Source organism: Penicillium alfredii, assembly GCF_028826965.1.
Source record: "Penicillium alfredii strain IBT 34128 chromosome Unknown utg000007l_segment0_segment0, whole genome shotgun sequence".
Classification (NCBI taxonomy): Eukaryota; Fungi; Ascomycota; class Eurotiomycetes; order Eurotiales; family Aspergillaceae; genus Penicillium; species Penicillium alfredii.
Genome location: NW_026622704.1, coordinates 444,108 through 463,386, shown reverse-complemented (window position 1 = coordinate 463,386; position 19,279 = coordinate 444,108). Strand labels below are relative to the sequence as shown.

Genomic DNA, 19,279 nt, shown 5'->3' with positions numbered 1-19,279 from the left:
CTGACCTGACTTGATTGGGAAATCCACAAGTGGCCCTGCGTTCGCTATGTTGGAGTGCTGAGCGTGATAGGAAGGCCACGCACAGAACGGTGGCTTCAACCCTGGACCCGCCCCGGGGGATCTCAGGTCGCACACCGGGATGCAACACCGTCAATCCCATTTTCTGGGTCTTGGAGAACTTGACGAACCCTACTGCTGACAAGAGCCATCAGAGGGGACACGAGGGATCAAGAGATGCCATGTGAAAGGTAAATGGCTTTGCTACTCGGCTGACCGGATCCAGTCACTGCGCGAATTTCTGTCCACCGCTTCTTTTTTTTATTTCGGTCATTGTTGCACATCCCAGATTGGGTCGTCAGCACACTGCATTCGCCGTGGAAGGTGCCGAGGATCCTTGCGCCACGTACAATACAGCGGGCGAATGTTTCATTCCATGCTACCTCTAACAATGCCACGAGCATGCTGTCCCACCTCCCGGGGGTTGGGGTGTCCAGCCAAACGACTCAGCCGCGTGGAATCTGACAAATCTCGGCGGTCCCGCTGTGCCGATAATCAAATGCCCTCAGCAGTCCAGTTAGATGTGCTACCGCCGCGCACACGACCAGCACGTGGAAGATTTGATGCGAACTCCCAAAAATATCAAATGTCCCGGGCATCAGGCGTTCCGGCACCCGGGCCGCATAGATCCCCGCGCCCAGAATGTACAGGAAGCCCTGGAGGAGCAGCCAAGTCAGCCCGATTTGCTGCCGCATGCGTTCAAAGCCGAAGAGCCGCAGACCATGCAGTACGGGGAACACCGCGGAGAGACCCATCCCGACAAACATGGCTGCCCGAAAGGGTCGCCAGCGTGGCGTCCGGAACCGAGGAAGAATCGAGACGCACACACATCCTGCCCCAATGGAACAGATCATGGTCCAATACAGCCGTTGCAGCGCGGACACACAGTAGAACCCATAGAAGACACTCGGAACAAAGCTGCCCACGATCAGTCCCACGATGCCAATGTAATCGAGGGCGTTCCCAATACGCGCTACCACGGGCGAATGGTTGGAGATTGTGTGGTAGGTCGCAGACATCCCAAGACAAAAAGCTGCTCCGGCGAAGAAACAACAAAAAGCGGCAATGTCCGAATCCGTAGCTGTTTGGTACCGCGGAGCCAGAGAGCGGTAGAGTTGATAAGCCGCGGGCACTGCCATCAAAGATGGCAGCAGATGGGTGTAGATATTGACAGTTTCATTGTGTATATAGCTCAGCGATTGAAATGATACTAGAAACGAGGACGAGGCCGGCCGGTATCCCGTATGAATGTGGCGGTTGTCGCGTTGCCAATGTGGCAGATCATCCCAGTGCAGAAGTCTCTTGACGACTCGAGGAGGCACCTCCAGCACTGTATCTGTGGGTGCCTTCTCTTCTGCCCGCAGGCGTCGCTGGCGAGACATCACATGCACGATGTATGGCAGTTGCACACAGGACAAAGTCGCAACCACACTGGTTAGGTCGAACCAAAGACCAATGCCACGTCAAGAAGAGTAGGGTCTCTGATATGTTTCAATTCAAAGCAAAAATAGAAGATCTACGAACGTTGGGAAGTTGGGGCACCGCGGCGTCACTCCGTTGGGAAGAACCTCGGCTGCAAACGCGACAAACACTGCAAACCCCGACATGACGCAAGTCCTCCCCCGCCAGTCCCTCTTCCAAGCCCGTTGCAATGCAGTCCGGAAAGACGCAGGGGAGCCGGTTACGGCCGGTGGCTGATTCCCTCGAGAGCGTTGGATTTGTGTCCAAGGGGGATAAGAAGTATGTTCGATGCAAGCATGTGCGAGGGCGCCATTGACCTCCGTGCAGGCTGCTCGACCACAAAGCCCAGAAAGACTACTTTGATAAAGTCGTCGACCGATATATGCGATTTTGCGCGCACAACTCTAAGAACCTCGATGCCGCGCTGGCATCCCTCCCGACAAGCCGCTCGAATGATGCGACGTCCAACCCGCCCGCCGCTCAATCCGCCGCGAAAACACCCAAAGGTGTACCACCACCCTCAGCTGAATTGTCGACTCTGCTCCTCTCTCTCCGTAAGCTGCGAGAGGCTGTCCTAGCCACGGCCTCTACGACCCCGGTGGCTTTCTCGCAGCGAGTCCATGTTTTCTCGATCCGCCTGTCGATCCTCGCGCAGCACCCGCCCTCGTATTTTCCTTCCTTGCGATACGTTCTGGACAAGCTGCATTCTGCATCGCACCCACTGCCAGATTTAGAAATCAAAGAGATGATATCGTATCTAATTCTCGACTTTGCATGTCGCCAAGGGGATATGGTAGCCGCTTTTGAATTGCGAGCACGGGCGCGGAAGGAATATGAGTTTCATTCGCAGACCATCGACCAGCTACTGGCCGCATTGATGCACGACAACTGGGTGGTATTCTGGCAGGTGCGCAAGAGCGTGGACTCTTACATGCGCGCCGTAATGAACTGGGCCGTAGATGGGGTCCGCAGACACGCCCTGAAGGCGGTGGGCAGCGCATACCTCAATGTCCATATCAGCTGGATTGTGGGTGGCTGTACAGGGGAAGACGAGGGCTGGACATGGGAGAAGTTGGTTGAGACCGAGAAGCTCGGCTGGCAGAGAGAGGGCGACAAAATTATCATCCGGCGGCCCAAGCAACGACCTCCGCCGAACCCGGAGCCGGCTAAGCCAAGTGCTTGAGGGGCCCTGATTTGCAGCATTTCTCGTGGCGTTGGGTGTCGGAGCTCGCACGTATCATTAATAGGCGGCATCCGTTCATGGAATATCCATTAGGCATAGCCTTCACATTGGCATTTTACAGACAGACAGAATGCAATGGACCACATTCGGTTCATGTTCAATTCGATAGTTATAGCTTGAGGTCTGCGTTTGGCCGGTCTAGGTTGGTTTGCCCCGTGACGGGTTGTTTCGCGATCGTGGCCGCCAGTTGACCCTTCAGTTGAGCGGCACTATCGAAGCAGAGCTCGTAGACGGTCGAAAGGTTGAAGACCAAGCTGCTGAAGGAATGATTGGCAGACACCTGGGACTCCAAGAGCTGGCGGGCCTGGGGAAAAGGGAACAAGTCAGTGGAGTTGAGCAACACCTTGAATACTCGAACATACCTCGTCTAGTTCCCCGGCGTATAGAAGACACACAGCTAGATTCTGGGCGATTAGAGCCCCGTCAGTGCGTGTGAGATCCTGCTGCAGAGTCCGCCACCCAGCAACTGCATCGGTGTAGCGACCCTCTGCCATGCTTAAAAGTGGATGCATCAGACCGGCTTCCTTGGACTCGTTCGAATCGCCAAGGGCATGGCCTGCAGCGTCAAGATCACCAATCCGCACATGCAAGAGCGCCTTCCTAAATTTATTGATGTCTGTCTCCGACCCAGACGCTCGTAAAGTCTCCAGGGAACGTTTGGCTGCATCGAGATCGCCCATCTCTATCAGTGCATTCACGCTTCTCATCCCCAGGTCTGCCAGTCGCTCCCGCCATAATTCCCGGTGTGCTTCACTGGTTTCCAGCCTCATAATCTCCCTTCGTGCCTCCATGCCAATCTCATAGAGCCCACCAATACTTCTGCGGGAGTCACCAAAGCCAATGCTCTGGAGTCGCACCGCTAGCACGCGGAGAGGCCAGGGCACAATGTGACGAAGGTAGGGTTGGTGGACATGATCATGCTTTTGATCGGTATCGGGTGATTGAAGAGAGGAGTCAATGTAATAGAAGGTGGAACTCAAGTCTTCGAGTGCCTTGGACTCCTGTGCCGCCAGGACAGCATTCCCAGATAACTCCAAACACGCAAGGCGCGTGTAAAACAGGGCAAATATTACCTTGATCTCCGTCGGTGAAATTAGAGAAGACGTCAAGATGGCCCCAGCGAAATGAGCCGCAACGAGAAAGCGACCCTCGGCCAGGAGCCTTTCAAGAATCCCGAGAGACGAGGATAGTGGCTCTCCTGGGTCGAGTACAATGAATTGAGAACGCAATGGCGGGGGGATATCGACATGAGAAAGAGGATGGTAGATATTAGGTCGCAGAAGGAACGAGAGGTCTTTCCCCAATGATTGCGGCACATCATCCGGGGCCAGCGGATCTAGTTCGTGAAGCGAGGCTCCAGAGAAGCTGTCACTGACAGCAAGACCCTTTTGCTCAAGCTAGGTGAAGTGGGTAGACTCGAAGATGCGAGCGGACTACACAAAAGTCAGGCTGGCTTGGTAGCAGCATGGGCTAAGGCCAATTGCTCACTCATCTGATGCATCTAAAGGACCCCTGGTGGAGCTCCGAGGTCGTGAAGCTGAAGGGCGGGTCAGTATTGTAAGGCACCATTCATGGTAGAATTTCGATTCCTTACACCTGGAGAGATTGTGATGATGCTTGGCTGACGGCGAATCCATGCTCCAAGACTAAGTGAGAGAAAGGGTTGTATAGGCAAGGCAGAGAGACGAGGCACGAGGCACGATAAGCTATCGATTCTGCCCAAGGCGGTGAGTGCCGGATCTGGCGAGTTGGCGATGAAACACCAATGCAACATGCTGCTAGCCATTCGCTCCCTACTTTTTCTTTTCTTCTTTTCCCCTGATCGTCCGATTTGCTTTGTGGCTCTTGGTATTTAATTGATACACAAATCTCTCAAAATGGGTGCTACCAAGAACAAGTACTCAGTCATCCTACCGACCTACAACGAGCGGAGGAACCTCCCTATCATCACCTGGTTGATCCAGAAGACCTTCAACGACAAGTAAGGACCCCTCATCCCCGCAATTGTGCAAGAGAATTGGAATAGAAACTGATGATGGTTGAACAGCAAACTGGATTGGGAGGTCATTATCGTCGACGATGGATCCCCTGACGGCACCCTCGAGATCGCGAAGCAGCTGCAAAAGCTCTACGGCCCCGAGCACATCGTCCTCAAGCCTCGTGAGGGTAAGCTTGGTCTGGGAACTGCGTATATCCACGGCTTGCACTATGCCACGGGCAACTTCGTCATCATCATGGACGCCGATTTCAGCCACCACCCCAAGTTCATCCCCGAAATGATCCGCATCCAGAAGGAGACCGACGCCGACATCGTCACCGGAACCCGATATGCCAGCCGCGGAGACACCAAGGGCGGCGTTTACGGCTGGGATCTCTTCCGCAAGTTCACGTCGCGCACCGCCAACCTGATTGCCGACGTCATGTTGATGCCCGGCGTGAGCGACTTGACTGGGAGTTTCCGCTTGTACAAGAAGCCGGTGCTGGAGAAGGTCATTACTAGCACGCAGAGCAAGGGTTACAGCTTCCAGATGGAGATGATGGTGCGCGCCAAGGCTATGGGCTACAAGGTTGCTGAGTGTCCTATCACCTTCGTTGATCGTCTCTACGGCGAGAGCAAGTTGGGAGGACACGAGATCGTCGAGTACCTCAAGGGCGTCCTGAGCTTGTGGCTGAATGTTTGAAAAAAAGGACCATTGACTGTTCGGCGTCGGGCGCGTATCGGGTTCGGCTCTTGATTCCAGCCTGGGCGGTTCGTCCGACGCCGTGTGCTTTAATATACCCCCCTATTCCAACTCCGTGTACTCTTGGATGGTGTTTGAATAATTTCGATTTTCTTTTTCGCTTCTCTTGATGTTTATATAGATACAAAATATCCATGGATATTTTGTTGTCTCCCAGAATATTGGCACGGACATTTTCATTGTTTTCCTGTGCTTAAAGGCTTTGGAGATATCGTAGGACACGGACAGCCAGGTCCTCCTGGCCCTCATCCTTGATGTTGTGGCTGGCTCCGGGAACAACGCCACTGTTCTGATCCCATGTTGTGCCTCCAGCCTCGGTCGCTTGCTTCCACCTCTGCAGCAGCTTCTCCTTGTCGACCCACGCGGGGCAGTACTCATCATTGCCCGAATACAAGAATATGACCTTTGTTTGAAGGATACCCCGGGACGCGATGGCCCCAAAGGTCTCCTTCAAACGCTGGTCACTCAAGTCGGAGCTGAAGAGATCATCGTCCGACGGGTTTTCAGGGCTATCCGGGCTGGCGAGGCTCAGGAATCTGCGGGCACTCAGAGGGTTGTCGCCTGGAAGTCCCAGTTGCGCAACCAAGTTCAGTGGGAGCATGGAGTCTCTCTTGTCCTCGGTGTAGGGCTGTCGCCGGGCAGTGCTCACGAGCTGGTCATAAGCACCCCGTGCCTCGTTGGGCTGCGGGGCCAACTTAATCATCTCCAAGATGGCCTGTCGGTCTGAAACCGGTGCTTGGAGGATAGCGCCCTGGATCTCGGGGCGGACCAGATGCTGCAGACCGATATCAAAGTCTCTTTGGGGGAGTGGATTAGGCGAATAGAGGTAGTGAAGGACGTCCTGGCTCCCCGTCGAGTGGCCCATGATGACAATCTTTCCGCTCTCCGACGGCGCACCAGGCAGCCGAGTCGCCTTGAGATTGCGGATATAACGCACGCATTTCCCGATCTCTTCGACATCTCGGTCCAGGCTTCCAACGCCCCATCCGCCGTAGGAGGAGGACAGCAAGGTCGAGAACACCGACCATTGCGTCGGCTCTAGAGCCTCGGCCAGCTTGGACACATATGGGACTGTGCATAATCCATCAGTCAGTCCGCCCACGAAGATCAGGCTGTTCGGTTTGCTGCTCGCGTTAGATGAGGTAAACTCGAAGGTGACGAGCCGCGGAGCCTACAAGGTAGACGGCGGGGTCAGCTCAGATGAGAATGAACGTGTGGTGTTCACGCCATACGTATTCGTGTAGAACTCCGGGGTGGGACCGGTTCGGCTGGGACATAATGGATAGATCGTTGTAATTAGTTGTAAGGAGAGAGAGAGAGAGAGAGAGAGAGAGAGAGGAAGGAAGAAAGAAAACAAGTCAAGGGTGAAGATGGACCAGGAAACGCCAACCGCCGATCCACCGCGGGGCTCCCATGATGTGCTGGTTGTGTTGACCTTGCTACTCCTCAACTTCAAGACTTCTCGAGTTGCTAATCAATTCCATTTTTTCAACCAATGCTCATTCAACTCTTCTCCATTCTCTCTCCCAGTTGTTCAAAATCAACCCGAAGCCCTTCAGAGCGGTGCGTGATACGCGTCGGATCGATGGGGCTGAGGCCAAGGACGCCGATCACCCGGCAAATCCTCGCGTGGACGCTTGCTGAGTGACTCAAACGAGGCTATATAACAATACGATGCTTCCCCGAAATTCCAGGGGCTAGTTATCGTCTCTGTCCTGTCTACAAGATGAAACCGCTTACTAGAACACTCCTTCCACTCCCCATGCGCAGAAGCTGGCAAACCACAATATTTCGACCGATCAACACTGCCAGCTCCCAGTATAGCCAAATATTTCGTCTCCCGGACGGTCGTGCACTCGGATACGCCGACTATGGCAGCCCAACGGGCTACCCAGTGATCTACTGCCACGGCTATCCCTCGTCGCGGCTCGAGGGGTTCATGTTCGATCTTCACGGGACGCTTCACCGCAACCAAATCCGCTTAATTGCGCCAGACCGTCCCGGGTTTGGCCTGTCTACTGTCAAACCTGACCGTCGCATCATGGACTGGCCGGCCGATGTGAAGGTCTTGGCTCAGCACCTGGGCTTGTCGCACTTCGCGGTCCTCGGCTGCTCGGGGGCAGTCCCTATGCACTGGCATGTGCACACGGGCTCCCTCACGAGTTGATGTCCGCAGTAGGCATTTTAGCCGGTGCGGGACCATCACAGGCAGGCCGGCACCAAATGCCATATCTTTACCAGGCCTCGGGGGTTCTGGCGGAGCGCTGGCCGGCTGGGCTCCGGACCATTTTGAGTCTGGTGGTGGGCACGCTGCAGAAAGCAGCGAACACTCGCATAGCAACGCGCTGGCTTGACGACTATTGGGGCAAGAGTTTCCCAGAGAAGCCCCAGAACCTGGCTGTCGAAGAGGTACGGGCCATCTTGCTTCGTATGTTGTTTGATGGTTTTGCGCAGGGTGCGCAGCCCGCGGTGCAAGAGGCGCGACTGTTGTCTCAGGACTGGGGGATACCTTTCGAGGAGGTGGCTTATGACAAAGTCCAGGTGTGGCATGGGGCTCGCGATAAGAACGCGCCGCTGCAGATGATGCAGTGGATGACTGATCGTCTGCCGCACTCAGTGCTGAAAGTGTATGAGAATGACACGCACTTTACGATGGATCAGCACCTGGAGGCAGTTTTGTTGGCGCTGGTTCCAGAGAAAACCAAGGGTTAATGGATTGGTAGGAACTGACATTTGGGATTGAAACAACATCGTGTACATTACTGTAGACTCTGCTCAATGAAGATACCACGCATATAGATTATCCATGCTGGCTTTGGAAATAAATCAAAGGAAAAAATGATGCATGATTTGTAGGGAAAAGGCTTCATATGAAGTTCTAATCTATAAAGAGCTTGCCCTGAGCCACCAAAGTAGCAGGACCAGCAAGCTTGACTTTCTGCACTGCGCAGCCCTCGTCATTCAGAGCCATATCAACAATGATTCGACTGTCCCTCCCCATCTTCAACCCAGCCTGTCCCCGGGGCACCCCCTTTTTAATCTTCAAATACTCATATCAAGAGTGTATTGTCGACTTGGAGCTGGGAAGTCTGGTATAGAAGCAGAGGGCGGTCTAACCCAATCGGGCATGGTGGCATTCCGCATTTGGAGCCCACCTTAGCTTTGCCGATCGCCTCTCTCTCTTCCAGTCCTTGCTTTGGCTTCGCCCTTGAGGCAGACACTCTAAGTGAAATGCCTGCCCGCAGGTCGGCTCGCGCAACGGGTCCTCGGATAGTCTACACCGAGGACCCGTTCCAATCTGCGGGCATTAGCGATGGTTCAGATGGGGAAGCCCGCACCCCAAAAGTGAAAGGAAAACGCGCCAGAAAAGATGATTCTGCATCTGATGAAGAATTTGTCGCTGTCTCGAATGAAGAAGTTGATGATGCGATGGAGGATGATGAGCAAGAGGGAGAAACGGCAGGAAATGATGATGAAGTTTCGGGAGATGGCGACGATATGGAGATTGACGAGATCGGGGGTAATGCGAAAAGAGCTGCGACTTCGCATCCACGATTTCGAAAGCGGCACCGTGATGGCACGGTGGCCATGGCGGCAGACCAAACGCACTCCCGGGGAATCTTCGACCCCAAAGAGCACGTCTCTAAGTCTATGCATTACACCTTGGCATTTGGACCCGACGAACGGGATATGATTGCTGCTATTTACGTGCGCGATCGGTGGACTCGAGGCCTGGACTCGACTTTCCCCTCTCGCTCCTCTCTAGAGCAGGCTTGGGAGGGACCAGACTATCGTTACGGTCCTAACTTCGGTGTTGATCCCGACGATGTCCAGACAGAACGGACGCGTGGATGGAACTGGTACTACGACCGAGATCTCGGAGAGAGGTTCCGGAAACGACAGCGCATCGAAACGATCAAGGAGACAGAGGCACGCCGTGTTTATCTACCTCCGAAGAAAGAGAACCATACCGTTCTTTTGGGTCCGGTTGACAACCAACAGCCTTTCCCCCTGGCCCATCATGAGAGTCTTGACTTTGGTGAAGCCTGGGGAGAAAGAAAAACGAGAGACCCAAGAGATGAAGAGACACATAAGATCCGCGAGGGCTGGATTCTGAATTTGGGACACCGGGTTCTTTGCAAGGCGTGGGCTCCACATCAGGACGGCTTAACACAGTACCTAGCCGCAGTGACGCCCATTACCGATGAGCAGAAAAAGGATTACATTCCTCCTGAAGGGGAGTCTTCGTCATTTCAACCCTCGCAACCCTATCCCAGTGCACTTCAGCTTTGGGAATTCAAAGGTAAAAAGAGTGGGACCTATACAAATACTCTCGACATGAACACCAAACCAAAATTACGACTTGTTTTATGCTCCGACTGGGGAGATATCAGGCGCATCGCTTGGTGTCCAGTTGCTCGAGAGAAGCGCGATGAAGACGAGGAGGAGGCTGAAAAAACCATAGGGCTGCTGGCGGGAGTCTGGGGAGATGGCAAGCTCAGAGTGCTGGACATCAAGGTCCGCCGGGGCTCTGAAGAGACAGAATTCGGTACCTAACACTCTTTTCTGTTTAGAAGTCCTGTTCCCAGCTAGCTGACGCGCTTGGCCCTAGTGAAAGTTCACTCGCCCGTCTTCGAGGCGAAACCGCCCTCGACTGTCTGCACATGTATAGCATGGCTCTCCCCCAGTGACATCGCAGTGGGCTGTGGTAATGGCTTTGTTGCCATCTGGAGCATCGTGCCTTCGTCCGAACCTAACCCTCATCCTTACTTCTATTATCCTGTTCATGAGTCGTTTGTGCTCAACATTGCCTCGGCATACCCGGCGCATCCTCACCTTATCACCACCATTTCCATGGATGGCGAAACGCGTCTTTGGTCTATCATCGACCCTCGGAGTGATAGCGTCTCGACCGTCCGCATGCGGCTTGCCTCTCCCCATCTCAGCTATTCGCCCATGCTTCAATCTTTCTGTGCCAATGACGAGAATGACTTTGCTCGCGTTCTTCCTGTCCGTCGATTCTTCACCAGCAACACGATCGGCAAGCTCCCCAGCAGCATCTCGACTTTGGCGCCATGTAGCTTTTGGCACCCTTTCATCATGTACGGTGGGACTGGCGGTGAAGTCATGGCCACCAACCCATTACGGCGATTGCTCTACCCGAAAGAACAGCTCTGTCAACAAATGTGGTTCACACACGACTGGTCCCAGGGCCCGGTCGGCAGTTCCGGCGTCAGTCGATTCCATGAGGGATACCAAGCCGAAAAACAGAGCCTGGCCCGCAACCTGGTGGGTGAGAATCGGCCAGTAAGTGTTACAATCACAACGATCTACGATGAAGGCACCCACGTTACGGCGTTGGCGTGGAACCCCAACCGCCCGTGTGCCGCGTGGGCCAGCGCAGCGTTGGGGTGTGGCCTGGTGCGAGTGGAGGACCTGGCGATGTAATTGTGCGATGGAATTGCCACCACGACGGTGAATCACCACAATATTGAGACATAATCCCTGATTGCATGGGTTTCTCTAAGAAAAGCAATTAGGCATCGATCATAGTGTGTTGGATGGTGGATCCCCCAGCCACAGGACTATGTCGGGATCGCCATGACAACCCACTTTTTATCCACTTTTCTCGGGGCTTTTGTAGGCGCAAGTTTAATGTTTGACAGCGATCGTGGCTGGATTCTCCCCAGCCTCCAGTAGATCCCAGCCCACCTATTTTTGGCCCAATTGCAGTCCGCGTGGTGGGTGTCAACATGATGTATAGAGCACACTAGACACTCTGCACAGTCTTTGCCTTCTTCACCTTTTAAACCCGCTCTCTGTCACTCGATTGTTGACTACATTCAACTCTTCCATTTCCTTTTCTCGACCACACATACCTTCCTCCATCCTCGATTTGATTCCACGTAACCAAAACTACTAATTTTTCCTTTTCCTCATGCATTTCTCCTCCGCTACGGCCCTGCTGGCCATCTCTTCCCTCGGCGTGACCTATGCCGCACCTGTCGCCAACCCCCAAGAGGATGATCTCGTCCGCCGCAGGGCAGCCTACAGTGTCGTGAACGTCGATGGTGACTCGTCTTCTTCCACCCCGGCCACGCCCGAAGTTGACACGGTGATTGAAACAGTTCAGTCAACTGTGACTGCCCCCGGTGCCGCTCCTCAGCCAGTGACCGTGACCGTGACTGCCACTCCTTCCAGCGGGCGTCCTTCGTCGTCCGTGGCCGCCAGCTCAATCCCGTACTTCTATGACCGCCAGGCCCCGGCTTTGCAAACCAACGTGCCCCAGTCGACCCAGTCTCCCTTTGCATCGTTCGTTCGTCGCGGCCTGACTGCCGCTGGAGATCCGGCTGCCTTTGCTCGCAGCTGGACCAGTTCTGCGGTAGTTCCCCCTGCTTCTAGCATTTCTCTGCCCGCCGCAGCGCCTTCTCTTGCTGCGCGTCAGTTTGAGTACTCATCGGCCCCCGCCAGCTGGCAAGCTCCTGTCCTTGCTCCCTCTCTCGTTCCTCGGGAGTTCGGTGGTCCCTCCTCTAGTCTGAATGTGCCTGTTCCTGCTGTCCAGACGAGCCCCATTGTGGCCCGTGGCTTCGGCAATGCCTTCTCTTCCGGTGTGCCTCAGCGCCCCTCGGCCACCCTTGCAGCGCGCGGCTTCGGTGACTGGTCCCCTGCCGTGCCCGCTATCTCCTCCGCGAGTCCCAGCATGCCCTTCCAGGCTCCCTCTCTCGTGGCCCGAGCCTGGGGTACTCCCGTCGTCCCTAACTTGAGCACGCCCGTCGCCGCCACTCCCCTCGTCGCCCGAGGCTTTGGTGACGCTTCCAGCGCACCCCTCCCCACTTGGGCTGCTGCTTCCGGCGCCAATGCGCCTGGCTCGCCCACTCCTATTGTTCCACGGGCCTTTGGCGGCGAATACTCTTCCAGCATCCCTCTGCCCGCCTCGGCTACCCCCGTGCTCTACTAAAAAGATGCATCTGGACGATTCTTCCGATCGAGGCTTTCTCGGGGAACATGGAGATCACGATATGATTTGACGTGAAATGATGAGATCCTCGATCTACATATTGAAACGAATGAGAAAAACGAAACGACGTGTGACATGCCTGAGTACTTGATTTGCTCAACGGCATGCGACTCTTTTCTTGACGCATATCATCTGGCGGGCGTTTATGGTAGCGATTTTTCTTTTTCAGAAACTCAACTTCCTCATGTGTATTCTTTTGCTTGTGGATATGGGATTGGGGGGTTTTTTAACGTGATCGGGGCGAATTTACATAGATTGGATTTGAACATGCAGGCCCCAGATACAGACAGGCCAGACAGAACAATGAAATAACTGAATGAAATGCTTTCAAAAGCACAATCTTTCTTCTGTAGAATTAAATTGCGTTATCATAAGATAAATGACTTACTTCAGGGGTTAAACCCATCCCCGCCGAATATCTCATCGAAAACAAGTATGTGACGAGGGATCTCAGGGCAAACATGATGCTGACGTAACGCGTGGCTGGGCCGTTGCCCCGAGTGACGCGCCGTAAACAGCTGTCATCCCTCTACTCTTCTGCAACCTCGACTCCCCACGACCTCCAAAGGGTCTTGTATGTTGCGGCTTCGTTCGTGATTGTGTTTTCTTTTGTTTTGCTCTATTATTTCTGCTTGTTCTCTATCACTACCCCCCAAATTGAACGAGCACAGGCTGGCCGAGGCTCGACAACAATGCCTGGAACAGTAGCAGATGGACCGACCGTCTCGATGTCCTGTAAGCCAAGCCCCGCTGGATGCTGAATTAACGAGCTAACAATTTTTTTCTTGTAAGTTGCCAACAATTTTTGGGGCAAGGATGATGCAGGCGTTCAACCTATGCTTGATCGCATGCATGGTTCGAAGAGTACCAGCGACGAACTAAAAGCTTTCTACAATGGTGAGTCGATGCTTTCAGCGATCAACAACCCCATCAGGGGCTAATGCTGTGAAAGTCCGAGCCGCGATCGAAGATGAATACGCGCGAAAGCTCCAGGCGCTCTGTCGCAAATCGCTGGGGTCTTGCGAAACGGGCTCATTGCGTACATCGCTGGATGTGGTCCGTGGAGAAACAGAAGCCATCGCCAAGGCACACTCGGCCATCGCGGGCCAGATGAAGAGTGAGCTGGAAGAGCCCCTCGTGGCTTTTGCCAGCGGGCTGAAGGAGAGACGAAAAATTATCCAGACGGGGATTGAACGGTTGCACAAGACTAAAGTGCAACAGACCCAGGTTGTCAACAAGGTATGTCGCGTGCCTTTTTTGTGTATCCATCTTGAATAACAACTAATGTCTCCAGACTCGGGACCGTTACGAGCAGGACTGTCTTCGCATTAAGGGTTACCTTGCCCAAGGACATATGGTGATGGGTCAGGAGGAACGCAAAAATAAGGCCAAGCTTGAGAAGACCCAAATTCAGCTGGCTTCAAATAGCAATGACTACGAGGCCGCCGTCAAAACCCTCGAGGAAACCACTGGGCGTTGGAATAAGGAATGGAAGTCGGCTTGCGATGTATGTGGACCGCAGGGATTCGTTGAATTTGGTGCTGACATGGTGCAGAAATTCCAAGATTTGGAAGAAGAGCGTCTCGACTTTACGAAGAGCAGTCTTTGGACCTATGCAAACATTGCATCAACTGTTTGTGTCAGCGATGACGCTGTATGTGACTCTTGATCTAACTTTATCAACGATGCTAACGAATGCCACAGTCTTGCGAAAAGATTCGCCTGTCATTGGAGAACTGCGAGGTGGAGAAGGATATCGTCTACTTCATCAAGGAAAGAGGAACCGGCCAAGAGATCCCTGATCCCCCGCGTTTCATCAACTTTTGCCGTGGCGACGTTGACGATGCCGCGTCGGACATGGGTGAAGAAGATGGCTACTCGGTTGCTCAGTTCCAGCGTACTATGAACCCGGCATTCCGCACCTCCTCTCCTCAACCGTCAACCTTTGAGTCCCATAATGACCCCCAGTCCGATCTTGCAGCCCAAATGGGTCATGCTGCGCCTCCTCCGGCGAACAACGCTCAACAACCTGCACCTCTGGACCTCCGGCGAGGCGGCCAGTTGCCTCCTAACTACGACCCTGATCAGCATGGTGAAATCAATGCTGTTCCTCACAACGCCTATCCCGCAGATGGTATGACTATGTTCTGTCGAGCGGGACCGCCGTCCGAACGAAGCTCGGCGACCAGCGCTTACCGCCCATCGAGCCGTGACTCTCAAAGCGAAGTGTCGAATCCCACCTCGATGTCGAGTGTAGAGCCGGTCAATTCGAGACAGTCTCCAACAAAACCCGCACCCTCGAATCCTGCCCCACCGCCAGCCGCTAGCGAGGAGAAGCAAACTCCGAAGAAGCGAACTACCTTCTTCAGCAACAGCCCCTTCCGTCGCAAGAGTCGCCATGAAAAGGAGAGGCCGACTCTTGCTTCGCTGCCCTCCCGCAGCGGTTGGGATTCACCGGCCAAGCAAGCTAGCCCGGCCAAACCCTCTCCAAGCCAGGTTGATCGTCCTTCCGGCAGCCCTGAGCCCGTTGATCCTCGGGCCAACTTCCAGCTGAATGTTGGGAACAATGTCTTCGACGTGGCTTCGCCCGAAAAGAATTCGCTCAAAAAGGGATCGCAGCCGGCCAAGGCGCCCGAGGATGACCTGGATCCGATTGCCCGCGCTCTAGCAGACTTGAAGACCACCAGCAAGCAGTCGGCCAATCGAGTCTCAGCCGACAGATATCACGGCATCCAGACACCCACCCCTTGCGCAACTTCTTCCGCGTATGGCAGCAACTCATCTGCCGCCGCTCCACCACCGGCATACAATGATCCTACTGTGAAGCGCCTTGATGCCCCTCAACCGGCTTTTACCTCCAAGCAGATGCAAAAGACTACCCAGCGATATACTGGTCAGGCCCAGAGCATGCTGCGAGGTGGAAGCAATAACCCTGGCATGGCTGCCAGGGACAGCGGTCCAAGTCAAGATATTCCTCGTGCGCGGTCCCCGGCGCCGGCGGCGAGACGCAGTGCCAGTCCCCAGGTTTCGCCTCGCGTGGACACGCGAATGAGTCAATACAGTGGTGGGAGAGCCAGCCCCAGTCCGTCTACCTATCAGTCGAACAGCATGGGGAGCCGTTACAGCCAGTCTCCGACTCCACGCCGGGCTCAGGACCAGCCCTTCTCTCCCAATGATTACAACAGAAGAGCCTCCCCGGCTGTCTCGCATCGTGCAGTGTCTCCTCAGCCTCAATTCAGGCAGCAGACCCGTCCTTCCAGTGCCGGAGGCATGGAGTTGCAACTGTCTGGCAACCAGATGGAAATGTACGGTGGCGGCAGTCGTGACGGATATGGTTCGCCCCGGCGCGATGGTCGACCCATGTCGTACTATGGTGATGGCGGTGCTCCGCCGATAGGCCGAACCCGAAGCCGCACCCTTGCCGTCGCTGATCCCGGCAGGCAATTCAGTCGTGATGGCCGACCAATTTTGCATTTCGGTAAGAATCTCCCCAACCAAGCATTTTCCTGCTTTTTGTCAATTTTCTAACTCCCATTTCTTTCTCTACAGCTCGTGCAATGTACAGCTACACTGCCGCAATCCCTGAGGAGCTTGGTTTCACCAAAGGCGATGTCCTGGCGGTCCTTCGTCTTCAGGACGACGGATGGTGGGAAGCCGAAGTCACCAACTCGCGTGGCCATCCTGGTCTGGTGCCGAGCAACTACTTGCAGATCATCTAAGATACCCCTTCCTCCCTTTCCTCATCTTCCTCTCTCACGACCCGCCACGACCACTTGCAAATCACCCTTGTCCTGACGGAGTTTTCTTTTCTTGTCCCATGTCCCTCACGTAGATACCATGCCCTTCTCCAAACCCTACTTTGCACATTCACGATCCTTGTTCTCTATCCTCTCTCTCTGTCTCTCTTTTTGCGTGGTGCTTCCTCGTCACGGCTCTTCCGTCGCTCGGTTGCTTGTCTGATGCTTTGATCTTAGGCTTACGGATATGATTCAAGGGCTTTCAGCGTGTCTTGTTGGATGTTGTGATTGTGTCAAATTTGCTCGATGACTTTTCTGACTTTTTCTTTTTCTTTTTCTATTTTTTCTTTTCGGATGGAGATTGGTTCGATCTAAATTGCATGAACAATCTCGAACCATGTACATGGGATGAGTTTCTTTTCTTTTCTAATCTATTTCTTTTTTTCCCCCTCTATTTGACCCTCATTTTAGTGGGAGTAGATCTCTATGAATAGGGCCCACCGAGTATACAACTGGGCCCACCGAGTGAGTACATGAGTACAACTCATCACCATGAGTCTTTTCCTTAAACGTTATATAACTCACAAATAACCCGTAAGCCATCGGCCCCAGATGGTACAGAAAATATTCACGGAGCAAAACTTTCCAAGAAGTTTTCACTCTCGTATCTCGACTCACGATGACCTCAGCTTACTGTACGCCCCAAGGATTCTTCTACCCGTTCCTGAGCGTAGCAGGATTTGATCTCCGTTCCAATAACAGGCATGAAAGCTATCACACTCCCGGGAGGATGCGCGTGAGAAAAAAAAAATCTTATCCAAGGGCGTAATAAAATATTGTGTTTCATTAGGCTTCGCTCCCTGTCTTTTAATGGTCAAGTCCAATCGATGCGTGCAAAATGCTCCTCCGATATTATACTTGTCTATGGGCTGTTCTCATACCTATTGCCCCAGCTGCACCCTTTTCCAACCCCAAAGCGACCCAGTTTCTCTCCCCGGTCAATCAACACAATGCGATCCATCCCCTCCATCAGTTGGACTCTCGTCAGTGGTTCGGCAGCAGTGAACATTCTGGAAAGAAGATTGGCCGCGGCAAATATGAATTCGGCAAGAAATACCAAAACGTCCTGCAACTCAGAAGCCAAATGGATGTTAGAGGAAATCACGACATTTTCGATGCAAGCCTTGACAACAAGCTCACAAACAAAAGGACCCCTCGAGTTGCAGTCAAAACCTCGGATTCCCAGGAAATGATCAATCGCGCCAAGCTTGTGGATTTGGTCGATCCTGTTTATGTTGTCAAACCAATCGATTACTTCAAGGTCCAGAGCCAGTACTTCATGATTATGCCTTACCTTGACCAGACCTTTCGGGATTACATATACTGCCACGGGAGAGGTGGCTCTCGGGTAGTTCTATTCCTGGGCCAATTGATCGAGGGGTTAGCCGCAATGCATCGCCGGGGCGTGAAACATCGCGATATCAAGCTCGATAATGCCATGCTGGACGGCGACAGAGCCAAATGGATTGATTTCGATGAGAGCACAAAGGATCCTACGTCCACCCAACGCATCGGAACACCGGGGTATATACCACCAGGTTGGTATCCTCGTTTTCTTTCTTTCTTCTTTTCTTTTTCCCTGCCTCCAATGCTAATAAGTATGCACCTCTAGAACAGATGGAGGGGTTGAGCTATGACGCCCTTATGGGTTTGAACCCTTTCGCGTCACATACCCTCGATGACCCCAATACCCTCCATAGCCGAGTCTCTACATCCGCAGGGGACATATATTCTATAGGGATGATGATTCTCTATTCGCTACTCGTTCCTGATACCTATTTATGGTTCTGGGAGGCATCGGCGAAGTGGGATACGAGGCAAACGGCTTTCAACAAACTTGCTAAAAATGAGGATTTAGCAGGGGAGGGCAGCCGCAAATTGAAGGAAGTGATAGCTGGATGTATCTGCAGCAAGCCAACGGATCGCTGGACGGTCGATGAACTTTCCGCCCAATTCCAGGCGACGCGTGAATATCGCGACGCTGTGGGATCCCGCTGACCATCGCCTCGGGTTGAAATGACGGCATGAGAAAAGGAAGAGGAATAGAAAAGTGGCGTTAATATTGTATTTTTAAATTATAGACTATTGCTTTTTTATTTACATATAAATAAAAATGTGAGTTGCACGGTTCGTTTTTTAAGTGAAACTCCTTATAACATCGAGCGTTTCTGTTGCGGTACTATTCAACTAATTAAGGGTGGTCTATAAAATAGCTAATAGGCTCTTAAATATGCTTTACGAAAATACATAAATACGTTTATAGCTTATATAGCTAGAGGCAAATTTTGACCTTATCGAGTTATTCAGCAAATTGAAATATATACTATACTAGAGCTGCCTTTAGACTCACTATGAATTATTCGGCCCACTTTTAGTATATGCTCACTGAGCACTCAGGGTTGTTCAGTGATCAGCTCACCTTTCACTCAGTATGCTCAGGGAAGAAGATCAGGTGTGTTAGAATAGCCTCTCCTGTCTATAACCCACTTGTAGCCGTTTATTACTACAATAGAAAGGTCTCTTTGTGGTGCTAAAATATCTCAACCGGGTCAACCCTCCCTTCCCTTCAATATTTAATAAGTCTAAACCCTACCATCAACTCATAGAAATTGCTCGGTAGACTATATAAAAAGAGAGAGAAGTATATTACTACTCTTTGGATTCTTCCGAGCTCCAGTCTCTACAGTTTCTTTTCGTCATTCAGTAAGTCTCCTGCGGCCTTAGTACTTGCCCACGTTCTTTGGCCGAAGCTGTTACTTTGTAAGGTATATCTACTGACAGAGCGATAGTACATGAAAGAACATTTGGTCACATATTATAACCTCGATATATCCGTTGGAGAGAAACCAGTTATGAACGTTGATGGCCTGTATATTGCCCTTCATCGCTATTGGACAAAGGACACAACGCCGTATCGATAACCGGCGCTCCCAGGAAACCGCAGTCTATTCCCAGGAGAATA

The 19,279-nt window shown here is 52.9% G+C and overlaps 12 protein-coding genes across 12 annotated transcripts; 9 read left to right on the top strand and 3 right to left on the bottom strand.

Moving 5' to 3' along the window:
- Nucleotides 1-503: 503 nt before the first annotated feature.
- On the bottom strand, nucleotides 504-1,439 carry NUU61_004851 (hemolysin III family protein; the record flags this gene model as incomplete). The annotated part of the gene is made up of 1 exon (XM_056655433.1): nucleotides 504-1,439. The coding sequence occupies one exon, from the start codon at nucleotides 1,437-1,439 to the stop codon at nucleotides 504-506; it is 936 nt and encodes a 311-aa protein (XP_056511046.1).
- A 269-nt stretch (nucleotides 1,440-1,708) lies between these two features.
- NUU61_004850 (uncharacterized protein) lies at nucleotides 1,709-2,701 on the top strand (the record flags this gene model as incomplete). Its single annotated transcript, XM_056655432.1, has 2 exons — nucleotides 1,709-1,797; nucleotides 1,846-2,701. 2 exons carry the CDS (start codon nucleotides 1,709-1,711, stop codon nucleotides 2,699-2,701), a joined length of 945 nt encoding a protein of 314 aa, XP_056511045.1.
- A 169-nt stretch (nucleotides 2,702-2,870) lies between these two features.
- NUU61_004849 (uncharacterized protein) lies at nucleotides 2,871-4,398 on the bottom strand (the record flags this gene model as incomplete). The annotated part of the gene is made up of 4 exons (XM_056655431.1): nucleotides 2,871-3,065; nucleotides 3,124-4,126; nucleotides 4,250-4,298; nucleotides 4,356-4,398. 4 exons carry the CDS (start codon nucleotides 4,396-4,398, stop codon nucleotides 2,871-2,873), a joined length of 1,290 nt encoding a protein of 429 aa, XP_056511044.1.
- Nucleotides 4,399-4,638: 240 nt separating this feature from the next.
- On the top strand, nucleotides 4,639-5,442 carry NUU61_004848 (dolichyl-phosphate beta-D-mannosyltransferase; the record flags this gene model as incomplete). The annotated part of the gene is made up of 2 exons (XM_056655430.1): nucleotides 4,639-4,742; nucleotides 4,809-5,442. 2 exons carry the CDS (start codon nucleotides 4,639-4,641, stop codon nucleotides 5,440-5,442), a joined length of 738 nt encoding a protein of 245 aa, XP_056511043.1.
- Nucleotides 5,443-5,695: 253 nt separating this feature from the next.
- On the bottom strand, nucleotides 5,696-6,779 carry NUU61_004847 (uncharacterized protein; the record flags this gene model as incomplete). Its single annotated transcript, XM_056655429.1, has 2 exons — nucleotides 5,696-6,673; nucleotides 6,735-6,779. 2 exons carry the CDS (start codon nucleotides 6,777-6,779, stop codon nucleotides 5,696-5,698), a joined length of 1,023 nt encoding a protein of 340 aa, XP_056511042.1.
- Nucleotides 6,780-6,872: 93 nt separating this feature from the next.
- On the top strand, nucleotides 6,873-7,146 carry NUU61_004846 (uncharacterized protein; the record flags this gene model as incomplete). Its single annotated transcript, XM_056655428.1, has 2 exons — nucleotides 6,873-6,968; nucleotides 7,033-7,146. 2 exons carry the CDS (start codon nucleotides 6,873-6,875, stop codon nucleotides 7,144-7,146), a joined length of 210 nt encoding a protein of 69 aa, XP_056511041.1.
- An 82-nt stretch (nucleotides 7,147-7,228) lies between these two features.
- On the top strand, nucleotides 7,229-7,669 carry NUU61_004845 (alpha/beta fold hydrolase; the record flags this gene model as incomplete). The annotated part of the gene is made up of 1 exon (XM_056655427.1): nucleotides 7,229-7,669. The coding sequence occupies one exon, from the start codon at nucleotides 7,229-7,231 to the stop codon at nucleotides 7,667-7,669; it is 441 nt and encodes a 146-aa protein (XP_056511040.1).
- NUU61_004844 (alpha/beta fold hydrolase) lies at nucleotides 7,669-8,214 on the top strand (the record flags this gene model as incomplete). The annotated part of the gene is made up of 1 exon (XM_056655426.1): nucleotides 7,669-8,214. The coding sequence occupies one exon, from the start codon at nucleotides 7,669-7,671 to the stop codon at nucleotides 8,212-8,214; it is 546 nt and encodes a 181-aa protein (XP_056511039.1).
- A 519-nt stretch (nucleotides 8,215-8,733) lies between these two features.
- Nucleotides 8,734-10,950, top strand: NUU61_004843 (transcription factor TFIIIC subunit TFC6; the record flags this gene model as incomplete). The annotated part of the gene is made up of 2 exons (XM_056655425.1): nucleotides 8,734-10,051; nucleotides 10,115-10,950. 2 exons carry the CDS (start codon nucleotides 8,734-8,736, stop codon nucleotides 10,948-10,950), a joined length of 2,154 nt encoding a protein of 717 aa, XP_056511038.1.
- Nucleotides 10,951-11,440: 490 nt separating this feature from the next.
- Nucleotides 11,441-12,460, top strand: NUU61_004842 (uncharacterized protein; the record flags this gene model as incomplete). Its single annotated transcript, XM_056655424.1, has 1 exon — nucleotides 11,441-12,460. One exon carries the CDS (start codon nucleotides 11,441-11,443, stop codon nucleotides 12,458-12,460), a length of 1,020 nt encoding a protein of 339 aa, XP_056511037.1.
- Nucleotides 12,461-13,212: 752 nt separating this feature from the next.
- On the top strand, nucleotides 13,213-16,239 carry NUU61_004841 (formin-binding protein HOF1; the record flags this gene model as incomplete). The annotated part of the gene is made up of 7 exons (XM_056655423.1): nucleotides 13,213-13,255; nucleotides 13,313-13,417; nucleotides 13,473-13,759; nucleotides 13,815-14,027; nucleotides 14,076-14,174; nucleotides 14,225-15,998; nucleotides 16,070-16,239. 7 exons carry the CDS (start codon nucleotides 13,213-13,215, stop codon nucleotides 16,237-16,239), a joined length of 2,691 nt encoding a protein of 896 aa, XP_056511036.1.
- Nucleotides 16,240-17,155: 916 nt separating this feature from the next.
- On the top strand, nucleotides 17,156-18,315 carry NUU61_004840 (serine/threonine protein kinase; the record flags this gene model as incomplete). Its single annotated transcript, XM_056655422.1, has 2 exons — nucleotides 17,156-17,855; nucleotides 17,930-18,315. The coding sequence occupies 2 exons, from the start codon at nucleotides 17,156-17,158 to the stop codon at nucleotides 18,313-18,315; spliced, it is 1,086 nt and encodes a 361-aa protein (XP_056511035.1).
- Nucleotides 18,316-19,279: the final 964 nt, after the last annotated feature.